General features: G+C 40.5%; 2 protein-coding genes and 1 long non-coding RNA gene across 6 annotated transcripts; 2 read left to right on the plus strand and 1 right to left on the minus strand.

The window, feature by feature from the left end:
* Positions 1 to 14: 14 nt before the first annotated feature.
* LOC118339460 lies at positions 15 to 436 on the plus strand. The gene is made up of 2 exons (XR_004797309.1): positions 15 to 170; positions 261 to 436. It is a non-coding gene; the product is annotated as an uncharacterized LOC118339460 (long non-coding RNA).
* Positions 437 to 1526: 1090 nt separating this feature from the next.
* ankzf1 (ankyrin repeat and zinc finger peptidyl tRNA hydrolase 1) lies at positions 1527 to 6896 on the plus strand. Of its 4 annotated transcripts, XM_035676450.1 has the most exons (17): positions 1567 to 1646; positions 1847 to 1904; positions 2020 to 2153; positions 2250 to 2368; positions 2459 to 2561; positions 3113 to 3324; positions 3413 to 3516; positions 3640 to 3793; positions 4252 to 4474; positions 4561 to 4659; positions 4781 to 4951; positions 5068 to 5196; positions 5324 to 5606; positions 5706 to 5817; positions 5911 to 6078; positions 6176 to 6246; positions 6555 to 6896. In XM_035676450.1, exons 3-17 carry the CDS (start codon positions 2042 to 2044, stop codon positions 6679 to 6681), a joined length of 2187 nt encoding a protein of 728 aa, XP_035532343.1. In that variant the 5' UTR covers positions 1567 to 1646; positions 1847 to 1904; positions 2020 to 2041; the 3' UTR covers positions 6682 to 6896. The 4 variants fall into 4 exon arrangements, with proteins under 4 accessions (XP_035532342.1, XP_035532345.1, XP_035532343.1 ...); XM_035676449.1 differs by lacking the exon at positions 1847 to 1904 and having other exon boundaries at positions 1527 to 1646; XM_035676452.1 differs by lacking the exon at positions 1847 to 1904 and having other exon boundaries at positions 1527 to 1646; positions 4784 to 4951.
* On the minus strand, positions 6775 to 12253 carry glb1l (galactosidase, beta 1-like). Its single transcript, XM_035676454.1, has 16 exons — positions 12188 to 12253; positions 11756 to 11925; positions 11386 to 11536; positions 10867 to 10927; positions 10695 to 10789; positions 10429 to 10609; positions 10272 to 10330; positions 10052 to 10173; positions 9574 to 9614; positions 9353 to 9471; positions 9181 to 9255; positions 9009 to 9098; positions 8774 to 8887; positions 8481 to 8612; positions 7517 to 7744; positions 6775 to 7432 (listed from the first exon to the last, which is right to left on the minus strand). Exons 1-16 carry the CDS (start codon positions 12251 to 12253, stop codon positions 7229 to 7231), a joined length of 1908 nt encoding a protein of 635 aa, XP_035532347.1. The 3' UTR covers positions 6775 to 7228.
* Positions 12254 to 18186: the final 5933 nt, after the last annotated feature.

An 18186-nucleotide genomic window follows, 5' to 3' on the forward strand; every position in this document is an offset into this window, starting at 1 on the left:
TTGTTGCTGTGTCTAGACTGATTGCACTGTATATTTATTATCTCTCCAAAATCAAAGGAAGGAATTACAGCAAAGGAGTGAGTGTCTCTCAGACAAGGCTGGTAGCCTTGCTGCGGAAATTCTAGAGGTGAAACGATCTCTGGCGGAGGCCAAGGCCCGTAATATGGCAGGTAAGGGAAGCACAGGGTGTCTACATACTGATGAAACTTGTTTTTGAAACCTGGTTTTTAAATACGCTCTTTCTTTCTTCGCTCTTTCAGCACAAGCTTCGATCCGTGCACCAACCAGCAAATCAAAGAGAAAGCAAAACAAACCCAAGTGAATCAGGATTTTACTGTTTGTTTTGTAGATAACAGGCACTTTTTTTATTGCATTTGATATGTGTAATTGTTTGTATATTGTGTAGCACCCAATAAAGTGTTTTTTTTAAATCTTGTCTCAGAAGCACTTGTACTTAATAGACAAGCAGCAGCGTTTTAGACCTTTTTATATTGGACACAAGGTACTAAGTACATTAAAGTACTGTGATTACACACTGTTTCATTAGTCCATCCACCAGTTCACACCGTGCAGACGAGTAGTTTAGATTTATTTTTACTAAACTAGATTTTAAGACAAATATTGTACTTTTTCTGTAAACTTGGGGATTGTATTTGACACATTTAAAGAATAACATAACACTTTCCCTGCAGCATTTCCATCTGGTTTCTTTAAAATCTTAATCCACAGGAGTGTCAGAGTATGTTTGGGACAAATACTGGTTTTGGAAAGTGTATATGTCTACCCTCACCCTACCTCTAGTTTAAAAAAAAATAAAAAAAACAAGTGGGGGTACTTCATTGTTAAAGTAATACACAATAGTATTTACCAATATATCAAGTTAAACCTGAAGTGTAAAAGGGAAGCTAATATTGCTGATTTGGGAAGAATTGCTAGCTCTACAGCTTTTAGTCCATTTCAGCTCATTGCTTTGGTTCAACATATGAAATGATCTTTAATACTAAATATAAATGTCTTTCCTCTAGAAAGATCACCTGGTGACTGATGCACCTTTTCTCCTGTTGTACAAGTGCTGACACCCACTGACTTACTGTTCCCAGTCTGTATTAGTTGACTGGTTCTTTCACATATATCAGAAAACAATACACCTCCTTTATTTCAGACACACCCAGTATTCAGTCTGTTTTTGATAAATACAAACAGGCCTGTACATGTGTGTGTTTGTGTATACATGCATATAAATATAAATTGACACACACAAGGAAATAGTAAAATGGGAAATTGATACAAGAATAAACCAAGGGCGTATTCAGATGAGAAAATTCTAATAAAAAATGTGATAAAATGCAGATGGGATTAAAATAAATTAGATTTAACATATTTTATCTAGTAAAAAGTAAGTTTCTTTACTCCAGACTAACATGTACATTATGTTATTAAGTACTTTAGTCTATATTTTACTCCTGATATTACTGTGCAGTATTTCTAAAAGTATAAAACCTCTGAAACGTGTGTGGGGAAACATGGGCAAGTTTGCGACTTGGCTTGTGAACGCCTTCCCATTTTGACGCTCTCGGGCTTCCGTAGATATGTCAGGAAGAAGGAAAAGCAGCATAACGTTATTGCAACCTTTTTTTTCTTCTACGGTAAATACTTTGCTGTTTCTAAGTCGGTTAATTGTAACTTATATATTAGTTGTAACACACTTAAATACCTGTTAGGAAAGGTAGGTTTATTGTCGACAATGACCACTATTAGTCGCTACTACACGTGTCGTTCAAAGAGCAGATAGTAACGTTACATCAGCTCAGATAAGGCTGTTTTTCTAACCAGAGTATAACATTAGTTTGTAGGTTGTTGCCAGCTCAAGACAGCAAATGTGAGACAGAGAGAAGAGGAGTGAAGTGAGTTGTTAACAGCAGACTGGTGTAGTTAATTATTGTGGATATGTCGAGACAGAGCGTATTATTTTGGATAACTCACATTAGGGTTTCTCTGTTTCTAATGTCTCTTACACAGCAGGTCATGAGATAACAGGACAATGACGAGCAGTGCAGACTACCGCTCCATCTTTGATTTGTGCCCAGATGATGAGGCTTTCATCGGGCTGAAGGAGGTGAAACAGGCTGTGAACACCGACCCTGCCTCAGACGGTATGAATATATATAAATATATGTTTATATGAGCCCCAGCTGTGTGTTTATGTAGTTCAGACAATACCCTTCATTTTCTGTCATGCTTGCACACAGAGTTGGAGGAGAAACCCCCAGAGGATGACAGTCAGCGGGAGTCCAGCCTGGTTAGAGAGGTGTCAGACAAGGTGGTCTGCTCGGCCTGCAGATGCCCCTTCAATAATCGTGAGGAGCAGGTGACCACACACACACACACAACCACAACACTGCTCTGTCCATTTTGTCATTTTGTCATTTGAGTTTAAACTGTGTTTGCATTTTTCCAGATGGAGCACTACAAGCTGGACTGGCATCGGTTCAACTTGAGACAAAAGTTGTCAGGAGTGCCTCCGGTCACAGCTGAGGAGTTTGAGAGGAAGACTGGAGCCGGTGAGTAAACCCGCACATCTGTCAGGAACTTCTGATTACAATATAATCAATATTTCATTGTTTTAAGTCACATACTATTGTCATCACAGGTAAACACACACACACGTACACCAAACAGGACAGGATGAAGACGAAACAATACATTTTTTTTTTAACGTTTATTGTGATTTTCCGGCTCCATTCAATCCACAGAGCTTTATAAATAGATCTCCAGCTCTTTATTACTGTTGTCCGACATTGTCCTTTCAGTGCTCAAGCAATATTTCATTAATGTTTTCCATTTCCTGAGTGTAAGTGCTTCCTTATTTTTTTTTACAGTTTTGGAAAATGAGCTTCTTATGAACTAATGATGAGAACAGAAGTTTCCATCTATTTAGGAATCTTATTTTTCCCAAGAGACACATCATTTCTGAGAATGAGACTTCTTGAATGTGGGAGTCACTTTCAGGGCCACATTTTAAAAATGTATCTGCTGTCAAATAAACTCTGTCTGGGACTTAAACAAGAATGCGGCATTGGGCTGTTGAGATGTAAAGCTTTTGGCTTTACAGGAGACATGTCGAGTATCTCAGGCTCAGAGTCCGATTCAGAGGATGAAGATTCTGACAGTGACGTTGGGGGAACAAGCAGCAACGTCACCGGCACCGACAACGAGAGCTCAGTCGAAACCAGTTTGATCAACAGCCGGCCCTCGAGCAAGGTGGTTTTCCAGAACTCAGCGGGACAATATCTATCCGTCTACCGCTGTATTCTGCAGGGCAAGGTGAGGTGCAGCATGTACAATACGGTACAGTGTGTTATCTGTATGATAACAGACCTTTTTGACATGTTCTTTTTCTGTAATATGTCAGTCAGACGATGTACAAGATGCCCACTTGAAGGCCATAAGTAAGAACACTGTGTGGGTCATTATCATGACGGGTGGAGGCCACTTTGCTGGTGCTGTATTTCAAGGGTAAGTGGACTTTTTTGTTTGCTTGTTTTCAGCACTTTAGATTACACACTATCGCTGGTATTGTAGGACAGCCAGCTCAGTGACATGTGAGCATCAGCCCAACACAGTGTATGTATTTTACAGAAAAGAAGTGCTTCAGCACAAGACCTTCCACCGATACACAGTGCGAGCGAAGCGAGGCACCGCTCAAGGACTCAGAGACTCTCAGAACCGCAGTCACACACCAAAGTCTGCGGGAGCTGCTCTGAGGCGACACAATGAGGCAGCGCTAGTCAAGGCAAGATTGTTGTTCATTCAACAGGGCTGTCATTCTTTTCTTTTACATAGCCATGAGAATTTCTGTTTAATTTAAAGAGGACCATCTTGAAGGCTGAAGTTCTGTTACATTGCTACGGACGATCCATTTTACAATGCTTTCTGCTGAATTGCATTCATTTTTCTGTAGTACCAATTAAAGTTTCTGTCAATGTATCCATTCTGACAGAATAGACCAATTATTTTACGTTTTGTTAGAGTGAGGCGATGTATCCACAGAGCCTAGAAGCTGCTCTCAGTTTAAACTCTGCAACGGATGGCAAATTTGAGTGAGCAATTACATTTTTGTCAGAAGAAAAACTCCCAAAAATGGGACTGCAACAATGACACATACTGTTAATTTTGTCGTCTACAGTGTATAATACAATTCTTATTATAATGTGAGGTTGCGTACATAAACACTTCTGTAACCCTTTGCAGGACATTCAGGATCTCCTGCTAAGCTGGGTTGAACACTTAAAGGAGGCCTCTGCTATATTTGTGCGAGCTCCAAGCTACAATAAAAGCATCTTTTTTGGTGGCCGCGCAGCTCCGTTTGACAAAAAAGATCCCAGGATCCGTACGCTGCCCTTTGCCACACGCAGGGCAACCTTTCGGGAGGCAAAGAGGGTGCATGAGGTGCTTTCCACCGTCCATGTTTATGGTAAGCTGAATTATATCCTTGGAATAATGACCTGTTATCTGCTGACGGTCGTACAGCCAGGGTATAATCAAAATATCTTGATGCAGGGAAAGACACAGACATGTCTGCAGTCTTCAGTCCATCAAAGAAGGCCTGGAAGAAAACTGTCAAACCTACAGCACAAATAGATACCAATCAAGAGAAAGGTAAGCATACCAGATTAATATGTCCCCTGTGGGCTTACACTGTATTGAACTCTTATGTGGATCAAATATAAAACTATAAAACTTTGGCATTACAGTACACTTCCTTTTATTTTGTCATCAGCAGAAGAAAATCATGATAGCTCAGATAAAGAAGAAGAGAGCGGAGAGATCCAGCTGGAGATGGTGGAGCTGACATTAGGAACTCTGGACCTCAGGGAGTATGAAATCTATCCCCCCAGACACAGGAGGAGGAGGAGGAGAAAGAAGGAGGAAACCAAAATGCAAAAAGAGGGTAGGTCCGGTCCAGTGTGCCATCTTCATAGGTGGTAATAGGTACATTATAGAAACCCAAGGAATCACACAAAGGTTCTGCAAGGTTTATGAAATTTCGTATCATATGTGTGACAGAATTGAGTAACACAGATGCAGATAATCAAGAGGAGGAGGTGCCTGAGGCTACACCAGTGGGAGACGCACCTCCAGAGACGAATTTAAAGAAGAAGAAGAGGAAAGCACAGAGTAAGATGCAACTGGAAGGTTAGTAGGTGCTTTTTTTCTCACTGTTGTTCATTATATTGCACCCATTTCTCAATCTTGCAACTTGCCACCTTTTGTGATATGTAATGTTCAAGATACTTATATTTAGCTTTTCTGTGTTTCTTAGAAATTGCTGATGAATCATGGGAGTACGGCGTGAGGGATGCCCTGTTTACAGCTTGTAAGGTTGGGGATGCGGACACTCTATGCAGACTCCTCCAGCTCCCTGGAGAATTGGGAGAGAGTCCAGAGCGGTCGGAGAGCAACCCCTCTGATGTCCCAAGTCCTCTAACTCTCCTTAATAAACCCATCGACTTGTCAGGGTTCACTTTGTTGCATGTTGCCTCAGCAGCGGCACAGAAGGCTGTGGTCAAGCTGCTCCTGGATGCAGGAGCAGACCCAGCCTCCAGGTATGAAAAAGGATTTAGTAAAGTGTAATTCCAGTGTGATCATTTGCAGCAGTTGTAGTGAATGAAGTGAACGTATGACCATGCAATATTCCTTGACAGGAATAACAAAGGGCAGACCCCCTATATTGTTGCCCCGGACAAAGATACAAGGAATGTCTTTCGTAAATTTATGGGTGAGAATCCAGAGAAATATGACTACAGCAAGGCGCAGGTAAGAGTGTACAGTACAGCCTTTAAAATGTATCCCATTAAATACAAGCAGAACATCTATATATAAATTCATTTATTCTTTACACAACTCAAGATCCCTGCACCATTAACGGCAGAGATTGAATCCAAACAGTCGGAGAAAAAAAAGGCACAAAAGGCATTGAGAAAACAGCGAGAAAAAGAGCAGAAGGAGGAAAAGAGGAAACAAGAGCTGGAGGCAGAGGAAAAGAAGAGGTTTGCATCTCTGACTGATCGTGAAAAGGTGACTGAATGTGTATTTAATCTCTGATATTCAAGTTATGTCTTTTTTTTTTTTTAAAAACATCTCAAATGTTAAATGTTTCCTTTTTGGATTATAGAGAGCTCTGGCAGCAGAGAAGAGGTTAGCAGAGCAAGTGGCTGCAACGGGAGTCGGCCTCTCTAATGTCAAGTAAGTCCCCTCAAGGCCACACTGAGCTTAGCAAATGTGATGTAAATTACAACTTTATATTGAAACTACTACAAGGAGTTTTAACTGGTTATAAAACAGTCTCCATGTAATAGTGATCTCCCTATAGAACCTACAAAAGCATTCCCCTTAAACCAACGAAACAAGGCAGTAGAAACACTACCACTTTTGTCCACGGGGGCCTCTAGAATCAACAGAAAAGAAAGCTCCTCGTTTAAGCAATATGGCAAATGGTTTGTTACTTGTTTTGTTTACTGAAATGCGGTGTGTTTTTTTGTCTTTGTCACCAGGAGGTGCTGGTTGTGTGGAGAGTCCCTGCTTGGGAAGATCCCATTTCAGTACCTGGAGTATTCGTTCTGCACCCCTCGCTGTGTCCAAGCACATCGAAAAGCCAATACTGTTCCAGGCAAGACCTGATAACATTTTTCGTTGAAAAGAAGCTACCTCATTAAAACTAAAAGTGTATTTCTGCTCTCTTGTCAGGAGTCTAATATGGCTCAACTCAACACATACATTTCAAATATAATTTTATCATGGCAGATGAAAATTGGATGCATATACAGCATTAAAACATAATGTTAGAAATGTGTAATTTATTCACAGTATCTGCAGTTATGGAAAAGGTAAAAAAGCAATGCAATTAAAAAAAATTGAATACTGTGTGTATATCATTGTGATTCTTTCACATTTCACTGTTTGACTGAAGCTGCTGTGTCAAAGGTTAAAGGAGTTGACATTGGATTGCGACTGATTGGCTAAAAATTGAACACTGAAATCTGAAATGATAAAGAATAATGATGCCACAGAAATGATGCAGAAGAAAGAAAACTCATGTTGGGTGAACGGTTCAGCGGACAACCTCACTCTTAATGTACAGAATGCATTAAACAGATGGGATTGGGATGCAGTATTCCTACAGCTGAATGCTAAGGAAATGTTGTGCAACACAACCCAGTGGACTCTGTCAAGACTTTTTAGTAGTGGCATTGAGCTGAGGCCGGTCCATGAAGAGAACCCGTAGGTGTGCTGGGGCCCCCTCCAGCTCCAGCACTGTGATTCTGTTGGGCTGGTTTTTGCTGAGTAGGGGTCCAGGGACATAAAGAGTCTGTTGGGGGCCTCTGGCTGGCCAGTATCGTCCCAGATTCATCCCATTAATCCAAACCTGGCCCTGATATAAAAAAAAGAAAACGATGAAAACTTATTTTGAGCTAAACCCACAAAGGTTACGTGCGTGCGTAGGCGCCAATATTACCTTTGTCCACTCATTGAGCTTGAGGAAAGTGTCCCAAGCGAGGCCGTTGGGCTCTAAGGTCCCCATGTAGAAGACTGGCCCAAATGAAGGTTCTTTCTGAGGTGCAGGTACCGACTTGTGACTGTTGGAATGAGGCCATCCAGCAGCGATTGCTCCATCAATGTCCAAAGGGTAGATCTTCCAGTCAGTCAGTACATCTTTACCCAGGATCAGGTTGCTCAAGAGGCCCTGCGGTAACCCAGAATGTTTTCTGTCTTCATTTTTTCCAATCATAGTGAATCAAGTTTTAGGGTTTGTGGTCTGTTACCACCTCTGACAGGAACTGTCCCTAGTACTACAGCTGTATCAACCTTACGTTCTGTTTGCTGTCCTTTGGACCCAAGACCCCAAGTCCAAAATATTTCAAATATGTAAACAGATAGAGAATTTGAAGACTTAGTCTATTGGAGAAGCACCTGTACAGATAAGAAGTCTAATGTGTATTTTTGTCAGTGTAATTTCATAACACGACAGAGGTACAGAGTTAGAGCACGCTGGGGTCTAACTGTCTATCACTATACTGTACATAAATAACATTCTGTTTGTGAGTAATTGTTTCGTTAAATAAAATAACTATTTCTCTTTGTACACCCCCCATATATCATATAAATCTTGAATAATGTACTTATTTAATGCAGTTGCAATGCTTTATGGTCATTTATGTATTTTGTGACCTTTCTCAAACATACAAGCCTAGTTTAAGACAACGGGAAGGATTATAACTATCAGTACTTCAAAAAATTAAAGAAAAAGCTTGATTTAGTAGTTAGTTAGTTTCACACATATAGCACTGACTGAGGTTTGTGGAGCCCCAAACAATGGGGAAGTAAAGACGATGTCAGCAGACCACGAGCGTTAAAGAAGTGATTGTGTGTGCAGAGAAAATGTAATTTACTCTCGATGGGATTACACTTTGTTCTCTTGCCTTGTAGTCATTGATCTTGCTGCCAAAGTTAACCCTGCCCATGTTCTCTACGAGGATGTCGACGGTGTCCCCTTGCTGTCCAGTGACGTTCGTCACCAGTGCAGTGTCTCTCTCCAACAGGCCCTGGTAAACCTGTCCACACAGACGCACACTCTTGGTCATTAGTATGAACGTTAAAAAAATAACTGATTTCACAACCAATTATAAACAACAATAACTGTGATGTTTTCCCTATACCTGGCCTGAAAATCTGATTGGCTAGTAGACAACAAAAGTTCATTGTAAAGGCTTACCCCATTGACGGACACATATGCACGGTCATGAACCCCATTCAGGGGAGAGATAAGTGGCGTGGGCTCTGAGAGGTCCCTGGGCAGTGTGGTCCGATACAGCATGTATCCATAGTACTGAACACAATAAACATGACAGGTTGCAGACACAACAGTCTAGAAGTTCTCCATGTTTCAAGAGGTTTACTGTCACTACAGCACTAGTCCCGCTGTTGTTGCCTTCAGACAGACACCATACCTGTTTCAGCTCTTCAAATGTCAGAGGATACTGGGATTTCACTGGCCCGAGGGGTGACAGGGTGTTTAACAGACCGCTGATGTTGCCAACCTGAAAAAGTGTGTCCATTGTTAGGATAGATCACAGTACTCACTGGCTGACTTTTTGCATTTAAAACCTGCAATCATATTACCTTTTTCAGGGTCACAAAGCCATAGGCAAACTTGGGAGTTGCTGGTGGCATGGGGCCAGAGGGAATGTCTCTAAACTGTAGAGAAACAGTGATGCATTAATCATATCTTTGACATGTGTACAAGTGTAATTAGGACATCAACCCTAGTGGGTGGCAGTTCAATCAGTGGTACCTGCTTAATGACATCTCTGATGGCCAACAGCTTCTCCGTGGGGTCTCCAGCCTCAGACAGCGGGGCATCGTAATCATAGCTAGTCACTACAGAGCGGAACCTTGTGTCATGATCGGCACCTACAAAGAGAGGAATGGCACCACACGCTGAGCTTTTATCTCCATCTAAATGAAATCAAACCCAAAAAAAAAGATACTGATAATGAAAACCAAAGACTTTACCATTCCAGTAGCCAAAGTTAGTGCCTCCTTCAAACATGTACCTAGAGGAGAGAGGGGTAGACTGTATTACTTAGCAGGAAAAACGTGTTCATTACATAAACTAAGTGCTTTTTCACCTCTTGGGAGCAGTTTTATCTCAAACTGGTGATTGATGCAACCTAAAGAAAAGGCTGCCAATATTCTATTATATATTCTATTATTTTGTCCACAAATCACATGGAAATGCCAAAACCAACACACGCTGTAATTACTCAGTCAAGCATGTATGTATTAATCTGCAACTTAAAATAGTCCCCAATAAATGCACCGTCACTACTGTTTGAATATGGGCTTGGGGAAGAGCCACAGGAAGGCCAGAGAAGTCAAAAAGGTCGAAAGCACTAGCACGTTGTCGGTTTTGAGCTTGTCATGTGATTGACAATAAGGAGATTTAGAACAATGCCAGCCAAATGTGCGACGAGTGTTTGGGGAGACATACATGTTGACGTTGGCCCCCATGGTTAGCATTTCTCCTAGCACTCTGCTGACCTTCTGAGCATCAACCACAGCATGCGGATCCCCCCAGTGGTCCAACCAGCCAGTGTAGAACTCAGAGTTCACCTGTAATATCATTTCAAATAAGCTTTTTAGTCATACACTTGGTTTGATGAATTAGGAAGTGCTGCACCTTGTTATAAGTGAATTAAGATGTAACTAACCAGGGGCCCTCGTGGTTCAAACCGTCTTTGCCGCTTGAACGCTTCAGTTATGTTGTTTGCTGTATCAGGGAATAAACAGGAGAATAGTCAGATTTCCCTAGGAAAAACTTTAGAAAGCAGATGATGCTATCTCTAATTATTTTCATACAGTACCAACCTGTTCCAAAGTCTACCGTGGCGTACAACCCCTCCAGAGTCCCACATGTCATTTCCCTGTCTGTGTTTCCGTCCGTGGTGAACAGGACTGTGTCTTCACCCAGAAAGAAGCGAAACAGAGTCCGCAAGTGACGCATGTAGTTGTAGTCACAAGCGTAGTAACTCCCATATTCATTCTCCACCTGTAGTTGAATAAGATGATTAATTAAAACCAATATTCAAATACTAACTGATAAAATAAACTTATTAATTAACTTAATGTTCTACCTGGACAGTAATGATGTTGCCCCCGTTGATATACAGCCACGGTTTCATTTTGGGGAGAAGGACAGCGAGCCAGTTGCTGACAGCCTCGACATAATCTGGAGCAGAAGAAAACAAACACATAAATGACATATTACTAATAAAAAAAGACACAAACAGTAGGCGTATGTTGTACCAGTGTCAGCTGAGCGGAGTATGATGTTTGGTTTCTGAAGCAGCCACGCTGGCAGTCCACCCTGGGAAGAAAGAACAGTTGCACAACATCACTGAGAGAGCACAAAACAGGAAGCAGTCGCAGATCATATCTCTGATTTCTTGGTAAAATGACTGTTTCTCACAAAAGTAATGAGTAATCCTCAATTTTAAATATATGAGATACATGTTAAATAAAAAATCCTCCATGAAAACCATAGTAACATAGTTACCACATCTACTGCCATACATTATTAAGTGTACATGTTTTGATACGAGTAATGCAAACATTTTACAATTGAGAAACGTTTTAATAAAGTTGTAAACAGTTGGTGATGAAAAGCATTGAGCATACTGTTCAATAACAACATTATTGTTACTTTGACTGTAAACCTCCTTGAATGTAGCACAGATAGAGATGAAGACAGCTGGTAGATCTATAATTCTCTTTAATCTATTTGTAATATCCCGTGTGTTTCATTTCTTTTCTTATTTTTCTCACCATTTCCCATTCTGCACAGATGTACGGACCGGGACGCAGGATGACCAGGAGACCTGTCTGATTGGCCAGATCCAAAAAATGCTCCAGATCTCGGTCCCCTGTGAAGTTGTGGACCCCCTGTACCGCTTCATGGAAGTTCCAGGGCACATATCTGTGTGGAGAATGAATACAACAAACAAATAACATGCTGAATGGCAAAAAAAAAAAATATGTATTCAAGTTTATCTTCATGTGTGCATAGAGTAAAGTAAAATAAAACAAAAGAGAATCAAATATACAATAACGTAAGAAAATGCAATGGTTGGATGTAAAAGGAGCCCACCTAACATTGGAATTAATAGACAGCTGTATATGCTTCTTATTAACTTACACTTGGATAGCATTGAGTCCAGTCATGTACATCTTTACAAGGCGGTCCTTCCAGTAGTACCGGGGGATTCTGGAGTAGTGGATGCTGCCTGAGATGTACTGAAAAGGCTTCTCATCTTTGAGGAAACAGTTGTTTTTGTAGTCTATAGAGAAGGATCTCTCTCCAGAGACCTGCAAGAGATGAGAGTGTATTTTAAAACCCTCCTCTTTCATGACATACAGTATGGTATTCAATCTGTCTGCAGGGGGAAATATAGATGAGCATTAGTATAGTGTGGACTTTATATCTGTTTGGTAAACCAAGATACAATGAAAAAAAAAAATCTATTATAAGTAAACTGGTAGAAAACTTTCCAGGAACTCCAAACCTGTGAGCGATCAGGTGACCTCTCTACTATAAAAAGTAGTTGCAACTTTTAGTTTCTTTTCTTACCAAGTTTCCACTGACAGCCAAACAGGCGGCGTTCACAGCGACGAAGAGAAAGACACCAGCAGCCATGTCCGCTGCCTTCCCTGCGAGGAGGACTCAGCCTAAACTGAATTCATCGCTGATCTTTATTAGGGCCCGTGTTGTTGTGATTTCATGTCTATACAGCTTTCAGCTCAGCATGTCTGCTGGCTGCAGCCGCACCATCCTCCACCGTCCCGCTACAGCAGTCATGTGACTCTCACTGGGCTTCAGCGGGGTCCTAAAGTCCGTCGGGTTCACCTCAACCTTGTCGAGGGGTCCCCTTTTTTCTGCTCTGTTGACTCCATGTGAGACTTTGAGAGAGAAAAAAGATGAAACAAATAAAGTTATATCAAGCCTTAAAGCGAAATGTATTATGGTATTAAAGATTAAAGCAATATCTGATTTAATTAATTATGTTAATTCTGCTTTGAAATAATTCAATTTAAACTTCAAAATGTGTGTAGAGTTTGACCACCAGATGTCACTGTTTGGGCTAAACAGTAATAAAATAAAAAATATTTTAAAATAAGTAACAGTTACATTTCTGATTATATGAGATAAGATACATTTTATTGATCCCACACTGGGTAAATTACATGTTACAGGAGCTCAAGAATCAAAACTAGAGGAAAACAGTGATTGAGAGATAAATAAAAAATAAAGAGACATACAAAGAATTAACTATTAAAAATAGAATAAAACACTGATAGATAACGAAAACACAGAGGTCCTCCATATGATATAATGCTGTCACAACATGCTGTCATGCTTTACATTATGTAGGCTGACAACAATTCCCATTGTGTTTGGCATAGCAAGATAACAATGCAGCCAGTTCAGGAATGATTTGCTTTATTACAGGGGCAGGACTCACCTCTGTGACTGTCTTTTCAAGCTGTGTGAATGATGGTTGAAAGTCAACCTTTAATCATATTTATTCAAGGGTTTGTGTGTTATAAGGTCACACCCTTACAAAGAGCACTAGATGGCGCTTCAGTACCTTAATGAGAAGCAAAGAGAGCCATGGTCCTGTCTGGGTTGAGATGGTTTCATAAGAAAATCTGTTCAATTAAGTGATCGAATCAAACTATGGGCTGACCAAATTTGAATCCTTTAATTCCAAGGAAGCTTTAAAATGTTATATTTTAACGTTGTGGAGAATAATTAACCCCCAAATGCTCAGAATTAGTAACTACACACACTGTTTCAGAAATCCATTTGTGTTTGAAGGTCTGGACCCATAAAATTATTGACTAATAACTCCTTTTATTCTTCACTGAAGTTGTCTCAGAGTCTTGTTTTCGCCTGTTTAATTGCATTTTCCAGCAAAAGAAGCCAGCAAAAGTGCCTTGACACACTCAAAGAAAATCCAAGTTGCTTCCAGAACACATTTTCGGCTGGCATGCACATCATTATGGTTACAGAAAGCCCTTAAGTGGCTGATGTTGTAGTGTGTAACGGGAACAACAGTTTATCTCTGTCTGTCATGTAAACACAAAGCAGTTAATCCAGATAATTTGGGTTAATAATGTCTGCATCCGCCTGCTGGCCCGTCATTGCGTTCACATGTACACACACTTTTATGGATGCTTTTACTCTTTTTTTCCAGTCCCACCCCCTCAGCAGTAATTATTGCTCATACAGTAATCTTGTTTTCTGCACTGCCTCCTTTTTCATCAATCTCCATTTTAAGAAGACTGTATGGGGGTTGCTCGCAATGGCTAATGGCAACTGATCTCAACTGCAGATAGAACAAATGCCCTGGCTATGTGGCTCATTAGCCCACTGTCAGACGCAGTTAATTGTCCTGGGAATGAGAGGAGGACCGACATACATGGGCTTGTAATTTAGTTACGAGTGTGATAGTGCCCGAGGAGAGCTTGTCAGTATCCCATCTTTGAAGCCCCTGAGCTTGCGGATAAATGGATGTTCAAACCGCAAAAGAAACCCAATGACTAATGCACACCTCCACTTACTGTCATACTATAGCAAGAGTCTAAAGGAAGTGACTGAGACTAATACAAACACCAGAGAGGCTGCTTAACTCTCATTACTGCAGTCACAGAGACTGTCAGATGAGATCAGGTTGCGCTTACTACACTACATATGCTCTTTATTTGACTTGCAAAATACCATAGTCAGCCATTTAATTACTACATAAAGGTACAGACCAGACCTGCCTACAGTAATTGGAGAGGCCTCGTACCCCTTATGTGATGGGAGACACAGAAAAATACTCACCCTAGGGTCGGGCGTCACCTCAATGAAGTCATCTCCCCAGAGTCTGTAATTAGATTGAACCATCCCCTCTGTCCCACCAACCCCCGAAATAAGTCCTCTTTGTTGTTTCTGGTGGAAGCAGGTGTATTCAGGTTCCCCCCACCACCTCCTTGAAAAACAGTTCAGGTCATTGGGAACAGCTGATGTTAAAGGGGAACTCCTTCAATTTACACTGCTTTGCATAAAAAAGAACCGTTGACTCTGTAAATGGACTACAATTATATACTATTTATTTTATACCAAAGCACTTTTCATTATGTCTCTCATTCACCCGTGCACATACGCACTTGCACGTTGATGGTGGCAGAGATGCAAGGCGCTCACCCGGTTGTCAGGGGAAATTGGGGTTCAGTGTCTTGCTCAGTTACACTTGGACACTGTGCACAAGAGAAGCTGGTAATCCAACCATCAACCTGGTTGATTAATGGACAACCGGCTCTGCCTCCTCAGCCACTGCTGCCCCAATTGTAAAAACAAGAATGTCTCCTGTGGCTTTGTCAGGTCTTAAAATATACCTCTGACCCCTGTGTTTCTCCAGACCCTAACAGAAACTAAATTTATAAACAGAAAAATTGTGGACTTACATTATATTTTGGCTGGGGGTGTCGGTCGAGTTGTATTATTGTAAAGTGTAGGATCCGGTGTTTTTAAAGTTAGAAGATGTCTCAGCCCCTGAAGCATCTGTCTCTAACAAGTCTTTCAACTTTATGGACGTGTGATACTAAATCTCCATAATAGCACTTTAAAAACATGAAAAACAAAATGTGGTTTAAGGTAACTAAATACGTGTACCCAAGTACCGTACTTACGTATAGTTCTGAGGTACTTCTACGCTTCTAGTATTTCAATTTTAAGCCACTTTATACCCCTGTTCTACATTTCTGTTTGACAGACTCCAAAGATTAGGTTTTAAATACAAAGCAAATGATCAGTTTATAAAATATGATACTTTGTTAACAACCCAACCCCACATACAAACTGGTGCTTAGACAGTAATGCAACAATAATAATAATACAATAATATAATCTAATAGGAGCTATTTTGCTACTTTTTCTACAACTTTTATGAATGAGTTGTACATGGGTTTTGCTGCTGTTGGGATCTCAGTATTTCTTCCACCTCTACTCAACCTGTAGACATACTTGTTCACTTGTTAAACACTGATGACTGTCTTTGCCAATTCTGAACATATAAGGTAAAGCTGATTGATAAGTGACGTACCAGTTAAGGGGAAATCTAAATGCTGAGCTATCTGTGATTCACACAGTTGAATCATACGATATGAAGGCAGTTCTACAGAAATCCCCACAGGTCTTATATCAGTCCTGAACTCAAGATACTGTGAGGAATTTACCCTCTCTGTTTTCTCAGGCCCTGAATGGTTAGTGAGTCACTGCTGGGCTCACCAATGCTAATACCCTTGACTCTGAGAGAAAATTGTTCTGAGAAACTAAACAATAAACAAATAACATACCAGTAACATGACAAAGGTCCAGTGGTATGTTTGCATTTTATTACTTAGCAATTGTTTGCATCCTTGGCATATTTTTCCAGGTTTCTTAAAGGGAAGAAGGCCACAGATTAGAAACAGATATAGGGAGAATACAATCTTACTGTGGGAGCATTGAAATATGAAACTCTATAAACAAACAGGAAGTTGACGGTGCGGGGGAGCATGGGAAGTGTGTGAGCTAGCTCTCATTCCTCAGCCTCAAGGAAGGTATGCGTTTGGGGTGCAAGTATGTCTGAGGAGGAATGGTTGTGGTGAGATATATTGTTAAACCCTGCTGCCTGGAGTTTAATTCCACTGAACCCGCTGAGGTCCATTATAGCTGATGGAGGCCTATTATGTTAGATTAATCATGGTGATGAATGCCTTTCTTTCCATTCTCCCCCCTCTTTTTTTAGTAATATGTTGACTGTCAATTCCACATATTTTCTCAGTTTATTTGCAGCTTTATTTTCAGCCACACCAGCAGCAGGGCCCTATGGATGGGCATCTTACTTAGCTGGTCCACTACTTTTGCTCCGACTGACAAATCTCGACAACTGTCGGATGGCGATGATGATAGATGACCGTTGAATTTTGTACAGACATCCACGTTCCCTGGAGTATTAATCACAATGACTTTGGCGACCTCCTGGCCTCTTTCCTAATGCCACCAGCACGTTGACATTTGTGATTCAGAATGAAATGCCTCAACAGCTACTGGATGAAATGTACATGCATCATCACACACATTCATGTTCACCTCAGGAATAATAATGACATAATAATAATGATAATGGTGATCTTCTGACTTTTCATCTAGCGCCATCATCAGGTCAGAATTACAATTTGTAAAAAACTTTGGTTCGTGGCCAAATATCAGAAAAACATTACCTTCAGCCCCAGCCGTACTTTGCAAATGTTAGCGTGCTCAGAAGCTAAGGTAAAATAATGACCGAGGTAAACATTATACCTGCTATACATTAGCATGTTAGCATGCTGACCACAGTTCAGCCTGATAGAGCCGCTAGCGTGGCTGTAGACTCCTGGTTTTATTATTTTATTTGTTTAAATGTGTGTTTGCTTTCCCTTTTCTGCTCCCGTGAATCCATTTTAATTGCAGTACTGTAACTTTGTTTTCTTTCTAACATTTCTTTCTCAACTTTCACCTTGGTTTCGGGTGAAATGACATCACATAAAACACATAATATTTCACTATTGACTTTTTACTGAAACAAAACACCTAATTGAACCCACTGAATCGTTACCACTCACAGTATATTTCTGTCCAGTCATCTTCACCTGTTAAAATAAAAGCAGTGCGGATTGCTGATATAGGTGTGAGTAATGCTCTCAGTTGGAGACCTGTTGGCTCTGTGGTGTTCCAGGATCAGCCACGTAATTTAATAAATGTGGCACCAGGATCTTTCATCGGCCATATTTACACATTAATGTGATGGTGGCAGCGAGAATGATCCGATAAAGATCGAATCCCTTTTGTTTAATGATATTGTCAGACGTTCCATTTTTATCTCAATGTTCACTCTCCTCCTGCCATCCATCTTAGGTAAACTACATTTGTTTCAATCAATTTTATACCCTCTCCCTCCCTCCCTCTTTGTTTGCTTTGTTCCCTGGGTGTGTCCAATAATCCGCTTGACACAGCGGTCTCCGTCCTGAAAGATGAATAAGCAATGACCACATCAATTTCATTAGTGAAATTCTTTACAAAGAATCATTACATCATTACTCCCATTTGAAGGATTGGCCTATCTAATCTTGTAATGTGCAGCTTTAATTTAACAAATTACCCTCTTAAACATATATAGTTGTTATTTACTCATCGCTGTTTATACTTTATTTACCTATATTGTCCTATTCAGTTTCTTCATATTGTAATTCTCCTACTGCTGCGTCTGTCTATTTGACATGTGTTAAGTTAGGTTGATTGATTTTAGGCTATATAAATAAGATTTACTTGGCTTGACTATAAGGCCCTGGTATCAGGGAATGAGTGTTTTATAAAAGTCTGGGACCAGTCACACTTATAATACTTCCAGCTGAATCACTGGAAACTGTATCTGGATTTTTAGTCCTCGGACATGAATATGAAAGTGTTGCCACTGACTTAAAACATAAATCATTTAAAACAAAAGTAGATGTTACCATAATGACATAACTGAGCGTAAATCAATGTCTGTGCTTGTTGTT

Source organism: Morone saxatilis, unplaced genomic scaffold (assembly GCF_004916995.1).
Source record: "Morone saxatilis isolate NCDOM2014 unplaced genomic scaffold, NCSU_SB_2.0 Contig5, whole genome shotgun sequence".
Taxonomy (NCBI): Eukaryota; Metazoa; Chordata; class Actinopteri; family Moronidae; genus Morone; species Morone saxatilis.

Coding starts and splice junctions, on each gene's coding strand:
- ankzf1 (XM_035676449.1), top strand. CDS start 2,042: ATGACGAGCAGTGCAGACTACCGCTCCATCTTTGATTTGTGCCCAGAT. Junction 2,369..2,458: donor TCAATAATCGTGAGGAGCAG/GTGACCACACAC, acceptor GCATTTTTCCAG/ATGGAGCACTACAAGCTGGA. Junction 3,517..3,639: donor GCTGGTGCTGTATTTCAAGG/GTAAGTGGACTT, acceptor TGTATTTTACAG/AAAAGAAGTGCTTCAGCACA.
- glb1l (XM_035676454.1), bottom strand. CDS start 12,253: ATGGCTGCTGGTGTCTTTCTCTTCGTCGCTGTGAACGCCGCCTGTTTG. Junction 11,926..12,187: donor TGGCTGTCAGTGGAAACTTG/GTAAGAAAAGAA, acceptor CATCTCTTGCAG/GTCTCTGGAGAGAGATCCTT. Junction 10,928..11,385: donor TCTGTGCAGAATGGGAAATG/GTGAGAAAAATA, acceptor CTTTCTTCCCAG/GGTGGACTGCCAGCGTGGCT.